The sequence below is a fragment of the Pipistrellus hanaki genome (genome assembly GCF_964339955.1).
Source record: "Pipistrellus hanaki genome assembly, chromosome: 1".
NCBI classification, from domain to species: domain Eukaryota; kingdom Metazoa; phylum Chordata; class Mammalia; order Chiroptera; family Vespertilionidae; genus Pipistrellus; species Pipistrellus hanaki.
This window is the reverse complement of record NC_140503.1, coordinates 138,525,166-138,548,110: the sequence shown is the minus strand read 5'-3', so window position 1 is coordinate 138,548,110 and position 22,945 is coordinate 138,525,166. Positions and strand designations below refer to the sequence as shown.

Below are 22,945 nucleotides of genomic sequence, written 5' to 3'. Positions count from 1 at the left end.
ATTATTTTTTTCAAATATACTTAATATTAAACTTCACATTGTGGCACAGGAGCATGAGGGCAACGCTTGCAGCAGACGCAGAATTAAGGAAGTCAGGGATAAAGTTTTCAGAAATTCGGCAGCCACTGCCAGAGGACTGAGTGGAAAGCCACCCTGGGCGGCCGGGCATGAGGGGCGTGTCGCGGCCTGAGCAGGCTGGGCAGAGTGACGAGAACACTGTGTGGCTCCCATCTCTGCTCCAAATGCCTCCTGTTTCCTCCTGCAGGCAGCATCTTTTATCAAACCGTCAATATTAAGCATCTCCTTCTTAATAGAAGTTTAGCTTAGAAATGCTTTGAATTTCACTGAAACCACACAAGTGAGGAAGCAAAAGCTGATTCTGCAGATTTAGAACACGGCATGCCTCGGTTCAGCTGCTTAACGTCATGTGACTGAACCCAGGCAGCTCTGGGGTAGAAAGCTCTCGGAACAGCTGTCCTGCACCTGGAGGCTCCACGGTGCCACGCGGCTCAGGTCTGTAATGGCCCCCCGGGCTGCGGGGAGCGGGGAGCAGGGGCACTGCTTCCTGTGGTTGGAAATGACTTACGAAAAGCACAGAAGCAAAATAAGATGCCTTTAGAATTAGGTGAAGAGATCTGACAATTGCAGCCAAAAAGAAAAAAAGATCTCCATTTCAGTTTACATATGTTCCTTGTCTTTATTTCTGTAAGAAACATAACCATGGTGGCAGGAACTACTAGATGTCTCCTGATAACTATTCTTCGTCTGCGTCCATAGTAACCAGCCCCCCCGTTGTTAGCCAGGCCTGAGACCTTCAGAGCCAGGACAGTGCTCCCGGCCTTCCCTCAGCCGGTGTGCCCGTGTGACCCTGTGCCCGCCACTGGCATCTAAGAGTGAGGCGGCCCGGGAGCTGCCCTCAGGCCTGCACACTGGTTTCCTCCTTGTCCTGTGTCTCCTTCTCATGAACTGTGGAGACCGTGGCTGGTGGTGCAGCAGCCACTGCAGCCCCTGCAGAGCCGAACAAAAGTGCCAGACCTTGGTGGCTTCAGGGTTTCTTTTATGTGAGAGGAGGAAAACTCTAGCTCCTTGAAAACACTGTTATTTTGAGTTTCTGTACTCATGGCCAAACCTAGCCCTGATATACTACATTAAAGAAAACATTTTGGAAACAATATTCTATAAAATAACATTAAAATTTCAAAGCCTATCCACAGAGGCTCATACTTACACAGAAATGCATATTTCTTCCGTGAATACTTACTTTCCCTGACTCCATAAGCGGCAAGCTGTGCGGGGATCCTCGCTCTACTAAGCGGACTCTACGAAGAGAAACGGAGGGGTTACTGAGTCTCTCCCGGACCCTGGCTCCCTCGGGCCTCCGGCAGCCGGTGCCTGGCTGGCAGGGGGTCATTGTGTGCCACCGTCCAGTGCAAAGGGAGGTTAGAAGTCACAGAAAAGTGCTCCGAGGGCAGAGCGCCACTGTGTGCCGTGGGACAGGGTACAAGCCTCCCATCCAGGCCACAGAGAAGGCAAGGAAAGCCCATTTCCCAAACCTGTGAGATGACTGGGAAGACGCTCCTGCATGGAACCAAGTGTAAACCGGCACTTGCAGAAAACGGAAAGAACGAGGACTCCTGCGTCCCTGAGAGCCGCTCTGCCCGCGCCCGGCCCCATGGGCCCCGGGGCAGCGGCACAGAGCACAGCGCACACGGGGGCATCTGAGCCAGAGAGGACCGGCCAGGTCAGCGGCCAAACCTCCCTTCAGGGAAGAAACTCTTTTCAACGTAAAGGCTGTTTGGTGGTAATTTAGCTGTAAGCTCTGCGGAGGACACAGGTGCTGTCACAGCCAAAGCCGGCTGATCCTTCTCAGTGGCACTGTTCTTAATGTCCCACGGCCCCTGTGACTGGCTTCACATCCCTTCACAGGATGGCCAGGCTGAGATGCTGTCCACTCACTAGAAGACAATCCTGAGATTAGATGAAGTGAAGGAGAAGGTGCTCGAGTCCTTGGAAACTACAGAGAAATGCTGTCGGCAGGAGGAGGTGCACAGGGATGTGGGAAGGCGAGATGTGAAATTCAGCAGCACACCCTATTCTTTGCATGAACATAGCTCCTTCTCCTGAGTAATAAGTGTGGGAAACAGGCAAGTGGGGGGGAGCTGGGGTTACCACCAGAGCACACTGAGGACTGTGGAACTTCAGCCGGCAGCAGACACGCAGAAGCAGCACTTTGAGCTACATGTGAGGCCTGCAGGAAGCAGCATGCCGTCGGTGACCACTGAAGCCTGTGGCCCAGGCCATGCAGGCTCTGTGAACGGGCCTGCCTAGTGGCTGGCCGGCCAGCTGTGAGTTCTGGGTGTAGGCGATTTGCTGCAGATGGAGAAGGCGACGGGACAGGAGGCCTGTCCTGGCTGGGAGAACCATGTGTGGGTGGGGGCAAGGGTGAGGAAAGCGGGACAGAAGGGATGGGAGAGGGCCAGAGAGAATGGCCTGGCCTCTGTGTAGGCTGCTGCCATGGGGGGGGGGGGGGCAGCTGGCCAGAGGTTGGACTGGATGTCCTAATGTGATCAGGCCGGGGAGCAAATTCTTAGCTCGGAATGAGGGCTGTTCTGGACAAGCTTCTCTGCTGCTGTCCACCCGCGGCCAGTACTGGAGGGTGTTAGAAACCCTGTCAGGCCCGGGGGCATGCCATCAGCTCCAGCAGCAGCATTATGACTGGGATGCCTTCAGAGAGGGCCCTGATGCAATGAGGCTGCTGGAGACAAATGTCCATGAACCCTGGGATTGGTGCCCTGGTCGCCCACGGCTGTTCCTTCTCTCCCTCCCGCAGGCTCTGCCTGGCCCGGGCCTGGCCTGGCCCATCCTGCGGAATAAGGCAAAGGCCGTTCTCCGTCAGCGAGTGGGCTCCTGGCCACGCCCCACTGCACATCTGCCTCTCTGACCAGCAGGCCTCCTCTGCCTTCTTCCTGCCTTCGGAGTTTATCTCGGCTCCTGTCCTTCCCTGTGAGACCTTCAGCCTCCAAGAAAGGAAGAGAGGAGGGGTCTAAGCTGAAATGTGGGCAAGAGGACCAGATTAGGAACTTCGCTGGTCAGTGAGAAAGCGGTGTTGGGACGGGTGCTGAAATCACTCAGGGCTGGTCCTGAAGGGAAGAGCCACAGACCCTGGCAGCACATGGTGGACTGCCCTTCGCCCACAGGAAAAGAAACAGCACAAAGGAAAGAAGCACCTCTTACAGAAATAACCTTTTTCAGGCCTCCTTGGCTTTTTCTTAATGAACTTTATCTTTAGAGAAGTTGTAAACCCATAAAAACCTGGATGGACATGCTTCCCATGTCTCCAGCTATAGCCACTACCTCACGACACACACACACCTTACATTAGGATACTGTGTTTGTCGTAATCAGTGAGTCAAACTGATGCTATATTGCTAACTCACACTTCCCCAGCTCTTGCCTAAAGACCTTCTTCCGGGTCACACATGACATTCGGTCATCGTGTCTCCTTAGCTCCTCCTGGCTGCGCCAGTTTCTGACTTTCCCTACTTCTCACGACTTGTCCGTTTGGGATCTGGCGAGGTGTTTTGTGGGATGTCCCTTAGGCGAGATTATGTGATGCTTTTCCTATGGTTAGATTTGCATTTTCGGTTTTGGAAGGAAGACCACATCTTAACCAGGGTACATACTCAATGTGACCCATGACTGCCCATGCTGACCTTGCTCTGCGTGGCGGCCCTCTGTTTGTCACTACACCCTCCTGCCCACATTGTCTTCTTGGGAAGGAGGTCGCTGTGCTCACCTGTGAGGGCCTCATGGTGGGTCAAGTCTCCTGCTGGACGGTCAAGCGCACGTCCCAGCAACGAGGACCTGCCACAAGGAGACACTAGTCCTGTGTGGGCTGCCTTCTAACAGAGGTGGAAGAGTGCAGGGCTGTGGCCTGAATTCCTCTACGGAGAACTCTGGCACAGAGCGTGCACAGAGGGCAGGGGTAATATGGAGAGTTCCTCAACATCTGGCTTTGCTTCTAGTCCCTTCCTGACCCCGCACTCTTTTCTCCCCTTAGGTCCCACCAGACACAGCTCTTCTGTCTACACCAACCTGTGTCTGCCACAGCAGTTCTAACTCGTTCCTGTTACCCCTCCCCTGCCAAGGTCTAACTGAGGGGACCTCCTTCCCTTTCTGAGAATAGAAGATCTGAAAATAATTTCCAGGTGTGATATGTTTATGTGCATTGTTTTTAAAAGAAATATTCTACTTTAAAATGATTTTAAAATTATAGAACACTTACAATCCAAAGAACACCTGTAATAAGTCCTTACCCACATTCACCTATTGTTAATATTTTACTCCATTTGCCTTACTGTTGGCTTTTGCTCTCTTACACACACACACTGGGGGAGCATGTGAAGGTAAGCAGGATACATGGTGGCTCTTCACTCCGAAGTGCTCCTTTTCTTTTGAAGTTTTACTTGGAGAGACGTCAGAGCAAAGGGACCTTAGAGACAGGATCGGGGTTGGCAGCTGCCCCCTGCTCCCCTGCTTGTAAGTCCCATGGGGACCCTTAGAGTTTAGGGGATGCAGGCTTATGGGGGAGGAGAAAGGGGTGGGTGTACTAGGGGTGGGGCATGTGTTCCTTTCCTAAAAGGAGGGACATTTTCTTACATAAACACAGAAGTTATCAACTTCACTGACTTAGCATTGATCCAAAGCTTTAACCTGCAGACTACATTCCAACTGTGTCCATCAGTCCAACAGCGGCCTTCACAGCATTTCCCCTCGAGTGCAGGAGCCAGCTGAGCATCAGGTTTTGCATTTGGTTGTCATGTCTACTTATCTTCCATTAAAGAGGAGCATTCCCAAAGCCTTTGGCCTTTATGATATTGGCATTTTTGAGGAATGCAGTCCCTGCCTTATAAAGATATCACTTAAAATCAAAATCAACTGGCTGGTGTGGCTCAGTGGTTGAGCGTTGACCCATGAACCAAGAGGTCAGTGGTTCAGTTCCTGGTCAGGGCACATGCCCAGTTGCAGGCTCAATCCCCAGTAGGGGGCATGCATAAGACAGCCAATCAATGATGTTTCTCTCTCTTTCTCCCCCTCTTCCTTCTTCTCTGAAATTAATAAAAATGTATTTTAAAAAGAGAATACTTTAAAAAACGGTCACCTCTAAATAGTCTCAAAACAGTTTCATCGTTTTCCCCTGGTGCCCAAAGGAACTAAATTTAGCCCAGAAGCAGAGCAAGTGTCCTCATATGTGAGGCAGAAATGTCCTCCGTGGCAGCCTGCAGATAACTGGGAAAACCAAACCCACTGATTCAAAAAAAAAAAAAAAAAAGTATTAAAAACAAAGCAGAAAATCAGGTAGAAATCAAACCAATTTGACACAAGCATTGACAAGAGTGGTCCCCTGTCCCCTCCTACTGTCTGTCTCTCACAATCTTTTCCTCTCAGGGAATCGGCACACGTACTGACAAGCTAACCGTGTCTACATTAAGCGGTAATTGGGCACGTGCCCTGGGCTCCCAGGTGAATGGACTAAAGCAACAGGAAAGGAATTAACCCTGCGACTAAAGGTTAGTACAGGCAGACACTGGAGACGTGGGGCCCGGGGGTCCAAATCCCCACATAAGGTAAGTGTCGCAGTGAAGAGAATCCCAATGTTTTTGTTGGTGGAGGGTCTTGCCTTCGAGGCGTAAAAGCACACAACATCTGTGAAGTGCAATAAAAGGAGGCATGCCTGGACAGCTCAACTTACAAAGACAAAAGCCCTGTTTTTTTAATGGGAATAGTGACGCGAGAGAGTTGGATCCCTATCTTAAAAGGCTCTCCTGGTTTACCTCACCCTGCTGGGGCCTGAGAGAGGGCCAGCTCCCTTTTGTTCCCCTGGAAACCTGGTTTGGTTAGAGAGGCAAGTTCTCCAGGGGGAAGACATACCGTGGGGAGCACAGCCTTCTGCCTACTGGGCTCCCGGGACAGCTCCCATCCCTGCTGCCACCTCCTGGGTGCCTGGTCTTACTGGGCCACTCTGAGTACGAGGACATGGAGGTTACAGAGCTTGGCCAAGGACTGCAGGGGAGGGGAGAGCTGAACTCTGAGTGATCAGTCCCGGAGCCTGCAGCATAAGGTGCGCCTGATGCATGTTCACTTGGTCAAAGTGATGCTGGAGATGTGAAGCAGGATGGTACTTTCACGGGGAACATCATAGGAGTATGTGAGCTTAACAAGAATTTCAACAGAGTGGAGGCAGGTGCAGAAACAGGAGAGGTGTGGGCAAGGCTCCCGGCACGGGAAGCCTGGGCTGTGGTGTCTAACGGTGAGGGAAAGCGCCATTCTGAGGTTTCCCGCTGCCTTCAGAAGAAGGGCCCAGCAGGACAGGGCAGGACGCTGAGCAGCCCTGCTGCCCAGAGCAACACCAGGGCCAGCGCCCGAGACAGAAACACCTGGTCAGTAGGCCCAAATCTGAACCTCCAATCGCAGGCTGTGGGGAAAAGAGTGAAAGGAAGAGGGTGAGGGCGAGGGGCAGCACCGATAGGCGGCGCTGGGCCCCGTGCAGGCACGGGGAGGAAGGCAGTGGAGGAAACTGAGCCTCTGGGAGCCCGGGGAATGTGCTCTGGGACCGGAAGCACAGAAGTTGTCATCACATCTGCTCCAGGGATTGGGGTGCTTTGGTTTCTCTGAGCCAAGCACTGAAGATGAAGATCAGAAGCCCACTGCAAACATTTTTGGTGTCTGACAGCTCCTCAGCTCCCCGCCACTTGCTCTCTGCTAAGAGACAGAAGGCTGGGGGAGGGGTGCTGGTGGAAGGTGCCTGAGCCTCTGAGGACACAGGAGGAGGCCAGAAGGCTGTCTGGGGAGTGGCCTGGACTGCGGAGGGGGCCGTCTGACCTGGCTGGAGCTGAGCTGCTTGTTGAATCAGCACTACCACTAACTGCAATGACTGCTGCTGTTCCTAACGGTTATCTTCTATAACACACAGCTGCACAGAAACTCCCCGTCCACAAGGACTGTCACTCCTATTTAGGGTGACCTCGTTAGGGAGACATGCCTTGGAAATTATTTACAGATTAGAAAAGAACTGTCACTTCAGAGGATTGTGGACTTGCCAGGCCCTAAGAATTAGCGAGTCACCAAGACGCTTGCCCTAGGACGCATGTCGCCTGGCTCTTTCTAGAGCAGATACTGGTCCGATATTGACATTTTATTACATCACCGCTATACAGTGTACTGGTTTCCAATTTTATTTCACTTTTCTCAACAGGAAGTCTTGCCACACTGAAGACAGCCAAAAGGCTGGCTCCAAACATCATTAGAAAGGAGCCCTTTGCAGCTCTGTCCTTTTCCAGGAAAGAGAAATTCCCGAAGTCCCTGCTCTAAACCAGCCTGATATTCCAGGACAGTCAGTCATAATTCAGAATGAAACACCTGCCCTTGATGATAACCATTCTCGTATATACTAAATGGATTTGAACCTGCAGTCTGCTCTCCAAGTCCTGAAGGTGAGCGGTCTCATCTCCATGGTCTTACCATGTTTGTGCCTGTGTACTGAGGGCCAGCCACACACACCTGCCAGAATGTCACCCACACAGGGGCTTTCAGGAGCTAGCTCACCGTGTAAAGTTACCAAGTTATTTTCAAATGGTTTTTATAAGGAGTAAAGTAGGTTTGTTTTGAAGCCTAGATGTTACATTTGGAAATTTATATGCATTAGATACTTGATCTAATCCCAGCTACGTTTCTGAATTTTGAAAATGTCTCAGATGGGATTTGGCTGCAGTGCAGCCGGTGCCTCTGAGTGGCCCTCAGCCCCCGAGGGGGCTCCCACAGATGGTCTCCAACCTCTTTGATTCCCTTCACACAGTAGGACCTAAAACAGGGCTACAGGCCCAGACAGGCAACTGGTATTTCCCTGGGCACTACCAAGTTCCTTGAGGGTCACTTACATCACCCACCACCCTTCATTCTTGCTCAAGGCTGCCTAGGAAGCTGCACAGAATGGTAACTTGACTTGTGTTGTTTTTACAGTGCATACATACACACACATACATTCTTTAAAATTGATTTCAGAGAGGAAGGGAGAGGGAGAGAGAGATACAAACATCCAAGATGAGAGAGAATCACTGATTAACTTCCTCCTGCATGGGGGAAGTGAGCCCAAAAGCCAGGCCTGTGCCCTGACCGGGGATTGAACCGTGACCTCCTGGTTCACAGGTAGACGACCCTCAACCACTGAGATACACTGGCCGCGTTTGACTTATACTTTTGTTTTTCATGGCAACTTCATCACAAAAAACTTCATGTAAATAAATGTTATTTTATGAGGTGCAAAATGATGCCTGACTGAAATGGTTGAAGAAAAGAATCAAGTGCTCTGGTTAAACTTAGAAAAAGCAACTCTGATCACATCTGGCTATGGTGCAGCAATTTCCATGTGTGCGTGTGTGTGTGTGTGTGTGTGTGTGTGTGTGTATGTGTTTCACTTAATCCTCACCTGAAGACATTTTTTTCCAATCATTTTTAGAGAGAGTAGAAGGGAAAGAGAAAATGGGGAGAGAGAGAGAGAGAGAAACATCTATGTGAGAGAGACACATTGATTGGTTGCCTCCTGAATGTGCCCCAACAGGGGCCAGGATTGAAACTGCAACCCAGGTACATGTCCTTGACTGGGAATCAAACCCATGACCCTCAGTTCTTGGGCCGACACACTAACCATTGAGAACCACCGGCCAGGGTTCCATGTGCATTTTAAGACAAAAAGTCATTGGGTATGTTAACAAAGCAGAGTGTGAAGAGGGTTTGACTTCAAGCCGACTTGCCCACCTCCACTGCTTTATTTATAAGACGCTTGTAGTTGGGGCAGATAAACATTGCTGCCCCTCCCTTTCTAGACGGGGACTGGCACGTCTAGAAACCAAGAAAACGTCACAAGGGCATCATACCTGTCGTGCCTCAGCGCTCGCATGTCAACATAGACGGTGGTTGGATCAGGTCCTGAGGTCCCCTGCAAGCAAGGACACAGTGAGGTTAACACGTGTATGTGTGGGAGGAGTCTGGGTCTGTGTCCTACAAGCTAGTAAGCATATTTTCGGTGACATCTGAAACTGAACAAAATCTAAAAGCAGTGGAATCACCACTCTCTAAGATACCTGTTAACTTTCAGCTTGGTAACCTCAGTTCCGAAAGGAACGTAATATTTAGAATAACACCGGGCGTTCACACGGTTTGACTGCCAATCACATTTATCAGGATAAGAAAAGAGGCACACCACATCTTTCCGAAGAAAACACGCCTGAAACGGCTGAGATGTCTGCCTGCCAAAGCAGGCCGTCAGGACATGAAGCTTCATGTGCTGAGATACTTGACCAGGTGCACCCCAAAATCCTCAAGATGCTGAAGGAGAACATGTACAGGAATGGGCAGATTAAGGAAGAGACAAGAGATAATTATATTTTCCTTTTAGTCCTACTTGTGTCTTGGGTTTCCCTCCAGCTGTGGGAGATTACTTTCCTCTGTGACGTAGGCCAAGGAGGTGTGTGTTTACCGCTGCTCAGCACTCGGTGCTCTGTGCTCTGAGCTGTCGGACTTATCTAACGCAGGGGTCCAGGAATCTTACCTTGCACCACGACTCCCTTCAAAACATGTGCTGAGTTGACCTCTAACCTGTGAGTTCTGTCCATGTAAGAGCAATATCACTAAAGCTACATGATAAGCCAAACATCTACGCAACACCCTGGGTAGAAAAAAAATGGAACCTAAAACGAATTTGCCAAGAAATGAGGGCACCCTCAGAATTTATTTGAAGAACTAACATTCTTCAGGAGAGAATGTAAATCTTGTACCAAAGGCATGTTTTTGAAAAGATAAAAATAAAGACACCCTCATAAAGACACACTGTCCTACTGAACAGTCCTGGTGATTGCGATCTCACCCGGACAGAGAGCTCTAGCTGGAAGCTTACTACAGTGCAAGCCAAGAGCATCTTTTCTAACCTGTGACCATTCAGAGGAGCAGTGTCCCAGACCAGTGCTGAGTGGGGAAGTGGTTTGATGCTCTAAGTAATGCAAAACACGTAACCATAGAGGGCCATCTAATAAGTGAACACATCAGAAAACAGGTCACTAAAAGCAGAATGTGAAGTAAAATGGAGATGCCTCCAAATGGCAATCACTAATGGTGTACAATGAATGAAAGTACGGTACTCATCACGCAACGTTTGGACAGATCTGAGGAATGACGCTGCCCTGAGCATCAGTCTTCTTGCCAGGTGGTCTGTAAACCCCAGTCAGACTATGCACTCAACTCCCAGTCTGTCCCACTGCGGGAAGCTGACAGGTCGGTGTGGGTGGTAGCACTGGCGTGGATGAAGAGGAAATCCCTACCTGCTCGGCCAGCTTCCACAGCCTGTGGGGCTACAGCAGCAGAAGGTGGGGAACAAGAGAAAGGAGAGAACACCAGGCCAACGGAAACCAAAAACAAACGACACACAACAGACAGAAACAAAACAACCCAGTAATAAAAGTGGGATGAAGAAGAGGAAGGGGTAGGGAGGAGAAATGCAGTAAGCAGGGAACAAAGTAAAAAAGGAGATCAAAATCAATGTCAAATATGGAAATTGTTAAAATCAATCACTATACCATTAAAGACTAAAAAAAAAAAAAATCTTAAAAAGATGTCAACATATCCACAAAGCAACAGAATAAAGTAATGGATGACTGGCCACGGACACACAGACGTAAGTACTTTCTTTGAACCGTGACCTTCTGGTTCATAGGTAGACAACCCTCAACCGCTGAGACACACTGGCCACGTTAAACTTATACTTTTGTTTTTCATGGCAACTTTCTCTTTCTCTCTTGCTCTCTTTCTTTCCACATAAAGTTGAGTGGTATTACTGGGTAGTTAAATTTCCTGGTACCTTTTTAAAGTTTCATTTCTTTTCAGAGAGAAGGAAGGAGTATGAATTATAAAGGTGAGTGTTCCTCATTGAAATAGTTCCAAGTTCCCTATCACAGTAATGAAGGGAACCTGGAAGCTTTTACATCTGAACTTCTCACCGACAAGATCAGGTACAAGAAAGAGGCCAAATGACTTCTGAGCATGAAGGGACCAAACACCAGGACACCAGGCTCACAGGTGATCTACTCAGCATCCTGTCCAGCCCTCATGGCTGCCGACCCAAAGACACCTCCTTCCGTTTTCTTTTCACCTTCTGTGATTTTGGTACCCATCTCTACCCCTACTCCAGAAGGCAACAATTCAGGCAAAGTCCTTTGATACCATCTGTTTTTCCCAGAAATGCAGGAGGGGCGCAAGTCATCCCATGGCCCCTGGACTGACTCAGCTGCTGTGCTTGTATGGCCCCACTGAGCCCTCTCCCTACAGTCACAGGACCAGGGGACTCCAGAGGTGACAAGAGCAGCAATACAACAGGTATCTTAACTTGGTGATAAACACAGCCAGATGGAGAAACTTCCACCACTCAACTTGGAGGTGAGTCTATAAAAACCAATGGTTCCAGAGGTAAACTGATGATCTGACCCCCTCTCTCGGTTCCTCCCTTCGATGGTAACTACAGCGACTGCTTTCTCTCAGCACCTTTATGCTTAGGACATAGGCAGGCCTCAAAGAAGGAGAACAGGGCCAGCGAAGGTGCATGCACTTGGAAGGCAAGGAGGGCTTTTACTGGATCTCCTCATGATAAATGCAATGGTTTAAAGTGTCCTCTGTGATTCCTCGAACTTTATTAACTGGAACAAAAGACAATATTCTCTCTGTATTAGCTAATTCATAACTTTTGTTTTAATGGCTCAAGGCTGTATCTTGAAAAAATACGCATATTTAGGAACTAATTTCCTAACTTCCAGATGTGCGGAGGACACCCACACTGCCACTGGCGCAAGATCATCCACTCCATTGTCAAGGGCACATGGAGACGGAGACGGGGAGTTGACATGTACCGTATTTTCAGGCGTATAAGACGACCCCCTAATTTTACAGTTAAAACATAGGTTTAGGCCTATATTCGCTGTATAAGACTACCCCCCACTTCAAAGAAAAGACTTACTTTGCCGTCAAGATCTGCAGGTAATTTTTGTGCAATTTTGGTCTTTTGCCCCTGATTTTCAGTTGACTTTTTTTCGGTTCAAAAGTCGTCTTATATGCCGGAAAATACGGGGTGTTTCCAAATTTCAAAAACCCTAAGGTACAATAATCTGAGATTGCAAGATACATATTAGGAGTGCTTATTTAACAAAATTTTAAATAAAAAACGCAAGCAGGATTTCTTTAAATGCGGAGATCCCTAATGCATAGAACTGCTCCCAAGAACTTAAAGATCATCAAATACTTGAAGAAAGGATTGGAAGGAAAGTAAAAACAAAGAAAATGAGTAACAGCCCATGGAAGGAAAACAAATAGTCAATAAATACATTGATTTTTTTTTTTTTTTCTTAGAGAGAATGGAACTGAGGAGGAGGAAAGAATGGAGAAAGAGGAGGAGGAAAAGAGGGAGAAAGAGAGACATCGACCGGATGCCTCCTGAATGCATCTCCACCAGGGACTGAACCCACAACCCAGATATGTGCCCTGATCAGAAATCAAACCCACAACCTTCTTGATATACTGAATAGGACAACCCTCCAACCAACTGGGCCAGAGCTGAGTCTTTATTTTTAAGTTCAGTTTGTTGAAAAGAAAAAAAAAAAAAAAGAAAAATTCAGTTTGTTGTAGACTATGTATAGTTGGGTATTGCTTTTTAAAAATCCAACCTCATGGAGTAGATTACTGATGTATCTTTTGTAATTTTAAAAAATTCATTCCACCTATTTTTCCTCCTTTTTTTTCAGTCTTCTTTTGTATTGAATATATTTTAATAGGTCCATTTTACGTCCTCTGTAGAAGTGTTAGGTTTAATTTTTTAAAAAGTTTAAGTTTAGTGGTTATTATGACATACATCATTTTATCACAGTCTATATGGTACCAGGGGTCTTCAAACTACGGCCCGCGGGCCACATGCGGCCCGCAGAGGAGTCTGATCCGGCCCGCCAGGTTTTTTGGGCAGTGAGCGCAGCTGAGGTGTTACAGTAGGAATTAGTAGTTCATATAGTCCAGCCCTCCAGCTCTCTGAGGGACCGTGATCTGGCCCCCACTTTAAAAAGTTTGAAGACCCCTGTATAAGAACCTTACCATAGTATATAGTAATAATAGTATACTTCTACTTCTCCCCTCTCCACCTCTGGGAAGTTTTCATATAGTTGACTTTTACACGTTTATAAATCCCACAATATATTCCAGATTTTATGAAAGTAGTCAACTACCTTCTAAAGAGATTTAAATAGCAAGAAAAAAATATTGCCAAGTTGACCTATGCAGTTGCCATTTCCAGCACCTACTTGTGCAGACCTAGATTTCAATTTAGTATCATTGCCCTTTTGCCTAAAGGATTTCTGTTCAGATTTCTCACTGTGTGGGTCTGCTGGCAGTAAATTCACAGCATTTGTGAGGCTAAAAAGTTTTTACTTAGCCTTTGCTCTTCAAAAATATTTCCTCTAAACATAAAATTTTAGGTTGCCAATATTTTTCTCTCAGTATTTAAAGAGAGTTCTCTGCTTTCTTCTTTCTTACATATTTTGTGATAAAGAATTTTAAGACATCCTTATCTTTGTTCCTGTATAACTTGATTTTTTTTTTTCCTGGCAGTTTTTAAGATTTTCCTTGTATCATTTGTTTTGAACAACTTAATTGATCAGTTTTCTTCATGTTATGTTAGAGGTAGCTGAGCTCTGGAATTTGTAGGTTTATAGTTTGATCAAATTTAAATATTTCTTCATGTACTTTTTCTGAAATTCCCTTGTTCCTTTTTTTTTATTGGGGAAGGGGACTCCAATTATATGTATATTAATTCCCTTGTAGTTTTCCATTTCTTAAAACTATTTTTCTATGTTTTATTTTAGAAAGTTTCTATTGCTATATGTTCAAGTTCACTAATCTTTTCTTCTGTTGATTCCATCCATTTTATTTTTCATCTCACATATTATAGTTTTCACTTCTAGAAGTTCAATTTCAGCTTTTTCAACATTCTAGGTTTCTTAACTTTTGAATATTTGAAATATGGTTATAATAACTCTTTTAATTGTCCTTGGACCTAAAATCCATATCTGTGTCAGTTTTGTTCAGTTTTGATTGGCATGTACCGGCTTCTTGGTATGCCTGATAATTTTTAATAGGATGTCAGGCACTGTAATTTGACTTTGTTGGGTGCTGGATATATTTGTATTCCTATAAATTCTTTTAAAATTTCTTATTTATTGGTTTTAGAGAGAGAGAGGAAGGGAAGGATGGAGGGAGAGAAGGAGGAAGGGGAAAGGAGGAAGAGAGGGATTTGTTATTCCATTTATTTATGCATTCACTGGTTGATTCTTGTATGTGCCCTGACTGGGGATGGAACCTGCAATCCTGGTATATCAGGGTGATGCGCTAACTAATCGAGCTACCAAGTCAGGGCATTCCTGTAAATTGTTGAGCTTTGTTCCACATCAAATTATTTGGAAAGAGCTTGATCCTCAAGGTTCTTTTCTTTTTTTAATTCTTTATTGTTGAAAATATTACATGTTTCCTTTCCCCCCCATTGATCTCTTCCAGCCCACTCCCAATGCCCATGTAGTGCTTCCTTTTAATATTGGTGAGGTGGGCCCAGATCGGTGCTCTCGTGAATGATGAGATTTTCAGTCTGACGGGTAGGAAGCAGCACTGCTATCTTGAATCCTTTTTACTAGTTCTGTTCCTGGCTTTTGTTAGTTTCTTATATAAAGCTAGAGGCCTGGTGCACAAAATTTGTGCAGGGGGGGGGGGGTGTCCCTCAGGCCAGCCTGCACCCTTTCCAATCTGGGACATCCCTCTCACAATCCAGGACTGCAGGCTCCCAACTGCTCACCTGCCTGCCTTCCCATTGCCCCTTACTGCTTCTGCCTGCCAACCTGATTGCCCCTAATCACTTCTGCCTGCCAGCCTGATCACCTCCTAACCACTCCCCTGCCAGCCTGATTGATGCCTAAATGCTCCCCTGTCAGCCTGATTGCCCCTAAATGCCCTCCCCTGCAGGCCTGGTCCCCCCCAACTGCCCTCCCCTGTGATTCAGTCACCCATAACTTCCCTCCCCTTCTAGCCTCATCGATCTTAACTGCTCTCCCCTGTTGGTCTGGTCCCCCTCCCCCCCAACTGCCCTCCCCTGCAGGCCTGGGTCCCTCCAAACTGACCCCCTTCCTCCCTCCCTCCCTCCCTCCCTTTCAAGAATTTTTGTGAGTTTATTTAAATCAAACTGTTGACAATTGCTGAGAAGCAGAATCTCAGTTTCCCTTCCCTGCAGCCCCGGTTGCCACCAGCTTCCCTCCTCTGTGGGTCTGGTCAACCCTAACTGCCCTCCCCTACAGGCCTGGTCACCCCTAACTGCCCTCCCCTGCAGGCCTGGTCCCCCACAACTGCTCTCCCTTGTAGGCCTGGTCCCTCTCAACTGCTCTCTTCTGCTGCCATCTTGTGGTGCCCATCTCATGTCCACATGGGGGCAGCCAACTTGTGTGTTGGAGTGACAGTCAATCTGCATATTACTCTTATTAGATAGGATAGAGGCCTGGTGCATGGATGGGGCCGGCTGGTTTGCCCTGAAGGGTGTCCCGGATCAGGGTGGGAGTTCCCTTGGGGTGTGGGGCAGCCTGGGCAAGGAGCCTGTGGTGGTCTGCAGGCCAGTCAGCTGGAAGTGGAGACCAGGGCTGGCTGGAAGCAGGTATCTGGGATTTATTTATCTTCTATAATTGAAACTTTGTAGCCTTGAGTGGAGGCCAAGGCTGGCAGGAAACTTGGTTTCCTCCACCACCAGGGGTAACCCAAGCCTCTTGCTTGTCCAGCTCTGTGGCTGCCGCATTCTTAATTGGGTTAATTTGTATATTTGCTCTAATTGGCTGGGCATAGTGGAGTGATGGTCAATTTGCATGTTTCTCTTTTATTAGATAGGATGATGCTTTAATCTGGGTATGCTGACTGGTGTTTACCTGGATATGTATGTGGGGAGGGTCCTCTGTGGACACTTGGGGAAGATCTCTCTGGGACCCTGTTCTGTGAGCTGTAAAGCCCTCAGTTCCATCTCCTCCACTCAAGGAGCACACTGGGCTCTGCCTTAGTTCAACTCCCTGCACTGTAGTTCACTCTCTCATGGCAGCAATCTGAGGAAATCACAGGTTAAGCTTGTCTCTCAAGGATCTGTTTTATGCTGCTAGGGGTCCAGTGTCTTCTTTATATATTTGTCTACTCTTTGCTTGTTTCAGAAGAGAGAGTAAATCTGGTCCCTGCTGCTTCATCTTGGCTAATCAAGAATCTCTATTTCTAATACTTGTAACTTGTTCCCTCTCTCCTTATCTGTCAGATGTCTCTAGGCACAATTTGCATGCAGTAAGATTTACACTTGAGTGTATAAGTTGATTTTGACAAGTGTATACAGTATGACAGTCAAGACAGAAAATTTTCATCACTCCAAAAGTCCTGTACTGCCACTTTGCAGTAATCTGACCCTTGTGCCTACAGTGTTGCCTTAGAAAACTTATATGGCATGCAGACTTCTGTGTCTGGCTTCCTTCACTCAGCAAACTGTTCTGAGAGGTTTCCATGCTGCTCCCTGGAGGAGCAGTCTACTCCTTGCCATGACAAATAGCATTTCATTGCACGGGCAGACTACTCCTACCCTTCCAGTCGCAGTTATGGACTCCAAGTTGTTCCTAACTCTTGATGATTATGAACAAGGCTGCTATAAACCTGTGTAGGCTGCTGGGAGAACACACTTTTCATCTCATGGGTAAACATCCTGGAATGAATTGCTAAGTTACAGAGTAAGTCCATGTTCAAATGCACAAGGAACTGACACACTGCTCTCCAAAGCAGCTGTGCCAATCCAACAGCGAAGTCCAAGGCTCCCCGAACTGCCCCCATCCTCACCAACACTTGACATCATTAGTATGTCTCTTCTCTTCCTAACGGTCAGTATCACTAGAAGTTTATCAAACTTACTAATTTTGATGAAGACTCAACTTTTAACCTTTTTGATTTCCCCCATTCATCTACTTTCTATTTCATTCATTCATACATTTTTATATTTTCTTCAAGGGTAGTGAACACTTGACTTGTTTGCTGGGCTGGATGTGGTAGTCCATGCCATGAATTGGCAAACTGGCTAAAGAAATCACTTTCACAAGGGCCAGCAAATCCTGAGCAAAAAATAAAAATAAAAGTAAAGGCCCTCTTGTTGCTGCAATCTTCCAGGAACACAGCCCCGCCAATTCATTCACATTTCATGTTTCTGCAGAGCCGGGTCTTTGTAAAAAGACCCTGTGGTTGCAAGCCCAAGCTCTTTACTCTCTGCCCTTTCAGGGACTGCTGGTCCACAGAACGACATATCACGGCTGTTTCTGTGGATGCTTCTGAGGTAAAGGAACAAAGGAGAAGCTCGGACACTTCTGATCTTGGTTCATGGCTGAAAACTTTCTGTGACTGATAAGGAATCACTTGGTCATGTGACAAGAGATAACCCAAACCAAAGTGAACATGTGGTTGTAAAGCTTGTGAGTTCCACATGTGCTGGACATCTGATGATAGCCTACTAGCACCCTAAACTCTCCCTGGGCTATTTCCAATATTCAGATGGACAGGCATACTTAGCACCTGGCCGAGCCAGCCAAGTGCTTGCAAGTGGTAATGGCCAGTGCCCAGCACACATTAGACAACTAAAACGTTCAGAGGAATGAGGAATACGCCCCTTCTTTCTCTCCCTTCTGTCCATGGTGGTGAACTTTCAAACAAGTCTACAGCTTACAGAATACCTGTGGTAAAATGGTCACTACCTGGAACCCTGGACTTGGAAACTGGTCTCAGTAATTGCTGAGGCTTCAGCTGTTCTCTTTGAACAGAGGGTGGATGTACTAGTATTATTGGTTAGTAAAAGTTAGATTAGCATGGTCTTTTTCTTGGTGGGCAATGATGGTTAAGAAGGGGATAAGGAGCCCAGCCAGTGTGGCTTGGTGGTTGTTGACCTATGAACCTGGAGGTCATAGTTTGATTCCCAGTCAGGGCATATGTCTGGGTTGCAGGCTCAATCCTTAGTAGGGTGTGTGCAGGAGGCAACCAATCAATGATTCTTTCACATCATTGATGTTTCTATCTCTCTCCCTCTCTCTCTGAAATCAATAAAAACATATTAAAAAAAAAAAAAAAGAATGGCATAAAGAGTGTGTGTTAATGTTGGGCAGCCAACAGGATGAGCTGAAGTAACCAATGGTCATTCATTTCTGGTCACCAAGCATCTGAACCCTCTTTCTGTATTTGGGAACTCTGCCACTTTTGGAACCTCACTGCATACGAGAGCCTCTGTCCCTCTATAGCAACTACAAATATCCAGTGCTCTCCGTCCTGGGTCTCCGGGAAGCCAGCATGTGGATAGGTAACCAAGCCTGCTGATTAGTCGCATCCACTCATGGCACAAGGGAGCATGCTCGTCCTTGGCAGTGGAGATGTCTGTGACACGGGCCAGGCTGCAGATGTGCTCACGGTGGAGCTTGGCCAGCTGTTGGTGGTATAAATCCCCAGCTGCACAGCCCTAAATCTGGTCCTTAGCGCCTCAGTGCTTCTGAGGCACATCAATGACATCCCAACAGATTCTGCTCATTTACGTTGCCAGAAAGGTTCTTGCTGCCTACCAGGTAGAACAACTGACACTCTGGGTAATTGAGAAGAGGGGGCCCATGGTCTCCAGTGTCCATTTTCATGATCTGGGACAACATACACCAGGGGGAGAAGATGTGAAAGTTTCAGCTGAATGTGCCCAATCCCCTGGAGCATAAACACCCAGCAGCACCTGGTTTACTTTCACTTCCCTCTTCTGAAAGCAGCGGAGGGGAAATGAATTGAGAACTCAAATTAATGGAAGTCTTATTAAGACTATTCATTTTATTTTGAGAATTACTAAAGATTTACATCGCCCTCTGAGCCTCCAATTTTTTCAACAATCAACGAGTCTACCTTGCCTCATCAGAATGGCTGTATTTCTCTTTCATTGTATGAGTTTCAAGATTTAAGGTTGACTGTTACTATTGATTTATTTCTACACAGCTATTCACAATAAAACTTTCCTTCCAGATAAACGAATCATTATTTTTCTACAAAATAACAAAGTTTCTGTGTCAATTGGCTTAAAGGTTTTTCCTAATAAAGCAAAAAATGCAATCTGTTTTGGAAAATAGACCTCATTCCCCTCTCCCTTCGCTGGTGAGCAGGATGCTAATTTTTTGGTTACAATGAAGTAAATTTCTAAATCTAATAGAACCAAAGACCTTTCAGCTTATACTCTGAGAAGAGTAATTGTGGCTATAGGCAGAGGTTAATAAACAAGTGACACTTCTTAAGAGTACTAAGGGAAATTTATGTTAAAGCCAATTAAACTCAGAAGTTATTAATTTGATCCTTCTAATGTTCACTTTTGCCATAAATCCAACCAATCGAAATTATTTTAAATTAAAGCCATTTTTAACAGCTAAAGATTCTGGGAAATGTCATTCCTACGTTTAACAAATGGCTCATACTTTACATTTTCCTTCTGCAGAGTCTACAATATACCAATAGTTCATGCAAAGTCAAAGTCATCAACACTGTTTTAGGAGTCCATTCCTAAAGCTCTGACATGGAACTCCATGTCAAAATAATTGATGTGTCATTCCTGTCTCAAAATGATAAATGGGCAAACAAGTCACCAGTTTCCAAGACTCAAGAGCTGAAAAAACAGCTGTGCAGACACTGCCACCACTTTCCATTTTTCTATCTTTAAGAGTGTCTAATTAAATTTTTGTATTTGCCCACTTGTGTACCTGACAATGATATATTTGTCATTTTTCATGAATTTGCTTATTTGAAACACACCAGGGTTTCACATAACAGCACGAGAGCAGGTGCCATGAAGTCATAGCCGCATTGCTCTGGGCTTGGGCACAAAGCCGTTCCTGGGAGTGGTCCCTGCACCCCCACGCCCACTCCATGCCAACAGTGCCAGCAGAGGGAAGCCCGCCTTTCACAGCACATTCTGCACAGAGATGTGTGTCTTCTCAATTATTCCATTTAGCTCACATAGAAACAGCAGTTTTGAATCAAAATGTTAGAGGAAAGGAAACAGTTAAATACAGAAGACTGGCTACTCTGCCTGCACACAGTTCAATTTTGCAAAAACTTGTTTACAAAGCTATTATTTTATCGGATACTCATGTAGAACTGGCACCTAACAAAATTGCAAAATGCTGGATTTGTTGAAAGCACTGTGCTGCCTGGATCCCATAGTCTACAAGCAGGGAGACTGTGTCCTATGCTGCTCAGCTCCTGCTTTGTCCATCAGGAAAGTTCACTTCGCTTCTCAGAGCCAGTTTCTCTCATTGTACAATGAAATGACTGAACTCCCCAGCCATGAGCTGTGGGGATAGATACTGGATGCTGCCTAGAACTGAAGGGTCCAGTACACTTGTTCAAGAACACTGTTCTTCTTCTTCTTTTTTTTTTTTTTCTGAGCGTGAATGTCTTTTTTCTTTTTTATGGAGCAGCACAGACCTGCTGTCTGAGATGCCAATGCTGAGGGAAGCTTGAAGACCACTATACCCTGATTTCTGCTCACAAGGAAGTGTGACAAATGACACTGTGGACTTCCATTTGCTGAGATTCACACTATGCTTCATTCCTGAGAAAATTCAGTGCTGCCATGAGCGCCCTTCACACAGGAGGCCTGTCGGAAGGGGTATTCCCTCCTGTGAGTCACATTTGCAGGTGCAGGGACTGCACTCAGGACTTCTGAGAAATGGATTCACTTCAAGGAGACTGGCTCTGGGAGACACTGAGTTCTCTCACAGCTTTTCACAGAGCACAGGGCTGGAAGTCAGATATAGAAGTATTTATAAAACGTGCTAGAAAGTATAAAGTGGGAGAGACAAAGGGCCACAGGAAGTCGAAGGAAGAAAATACTTCCAGCTGCAGGGATCAGAAAGGAGAGCTGGAAAAGAAGCTGTGCCTGCCACGTGATGATGGTGGCAGCCCATTTCAGGCCCAGAACAGCGGGGCCGGGGTGTCAGGAAGTGAAAGATGAATGACTCTATAGTAGACACTGTCGTTTCATATCAGATTGTAAAGGGGGAGGAAGAGAAGCTTGAGGTTGGATCATGAGAGGTTCAGCTGCCACCAATGAAGACTATTCTTCAAAGCAAAAAAAAATCACCCTAATTTATCTCTGTATTTACATTCTCATGTGTCAGATGGGTTTCATTCTCAGTCATGAAAACATGTCAGTGGTTTCACTCAGCCTTTCCCAACCAGGGAACCTCTGGAAGGTGATACCCTCAACCTCACAAAACACCGCAAGAGACCACAACCTGTAAACTCCGAATCGCCTGATGCAGCTTCCTTTCTTATTTGAACAGAGGTCCAGACCCCTCCCTTTTAACAGGGCGGCTGCTGCTAAAACACCTGTAGCCAAATGCAGGCCCACTGAGTAAGGATGACAAACAATCTGACTGAGAAAACAATATGGTCATAAAACAACAAATCCACAGAAAACAAATTCATCCATTCACCAATTTCACATATACTAGGTGTACCGTTAATGAGAATTTTTTTCAATAGATGAAGTTAGACATATGTTGATATATATGTGATTTGATATGTATGCTATTTTGTTGTATTGACAGCAAGCTTCAAAACTTCATATATCAAATTTGCTGAAGGTGTTAACATCATAGATATTTTTATGCTTAAAAATGTCAAATTTCATGCCAAAAAAAAGAGCATTTGCGGGAAGTTTTAATTCATTACTTTATTTTGAAGAAAAGTGCTTCTGAAAGTTATATACTTCAGGAAGTTTATGGTGAACATGCTCCATCTCAATACTTGTGAATGCTGGTGTAAATGCTTTAAAAGTGATGATTTCGATGACAAAGTTGAAAGACAAAGAACGTCTAGGTCAACCAAAAAAACTTGAAAACCAACAATTACAAGCATTATTAGATGAAGATGCGTGCCAAACTCAAAAACTACTTGCAGAAAGATTAAATGTTGCTTAGCAAACAATGTCCAATCGTTTACAAGCAATGGGCAATATTTTAAAGGAAGGAAAATGGGTGCCACATTAACTGAACAAAAGACAAATGGAAAACTGAAAAGTCATCAGTAAAATGTTGCTTCAATGGCATGAAAGAAAGTCTTTTTTGCATTGAATTGTGACTGGCGATGAAAAGTGGATTTACTTTGAGAATCCCACACACACAAAATCATGGGTTGATCAAGATCAACCATCAACATCAACCGCAATGCCAAATCACCGCAAAGAAGACAATGCTCTGCATTTGGTGGGATCAGGAAGGTGCGGTGTATCATAAGCTTCTAAAACCAGGTGAAACCATTAATACTGATTGCTACAGACAACAAATAATCAATTTCAGCCATGCTTTGTGAAACAATCAGAATGTGCCAGAAGACACAACAGAATCATTTTGCTTCATAATAACGCACCACCACACACTTCAAAACCAGTTAAAAACACGTTAAAAGATCTTGCCTGGGAAGTATTAACCTATCCACCATATTCACCAGACCTTGCTCCTTCAGATTACCACTTATTCCGATCGATGGCACATGCACTATCTGAGCAGCACTTCAAAACATATGAAGAAGTGGGAAATTGGTTCTCTGAATGGTTTGCCTCAAAACAAGAAAAGTTCTATTGGGACAGTATCCACAAATTACCTGACAGATGGGGGAATGTGTAGCTAGCAAAGGATAAAGCTCTTCTGATATTTCTCTTGAAATTATCGTGTTTTCTTTGATTACAAAGTCTGCCATTATTAACTGGTACACCTAGGATTAGTAGCTGGTGCTACAACGGGGAAAT

The 22,945-nt window shown here is 45.9% G+C and overlaps 1 protein-coding gene across 2 annotated transcripts in view; it reads right to left on the bottom strand.

Annotated features, from left to right (window-relative positions):
* DIP2C (disco interacting protein 2 homolog C) overlaps nt 1-22,945 on the bottom strand; it is a 377,912-nt gene that overhangs the window by 8,908 nt on the left and 346,059 nt on the right. For both annotated transcript variants that reach the window (XM_084872178.1, XM_084872177.1), the window contains 2 exons: nt 8,934-8,995; nt 1,262-1,319 (listed from right to left, as the gene is read on the bottom strand). In XM_084872178.1, the coding sequence (XP_084728304.1) occupies nt 1,262-1,319; nt 8,934-8,995 (120 nt within the window). The remainder of the gene's footprint in view (nt 1-1,261; nt 1,320-8,933; nt 8,996-22,945) is intronic.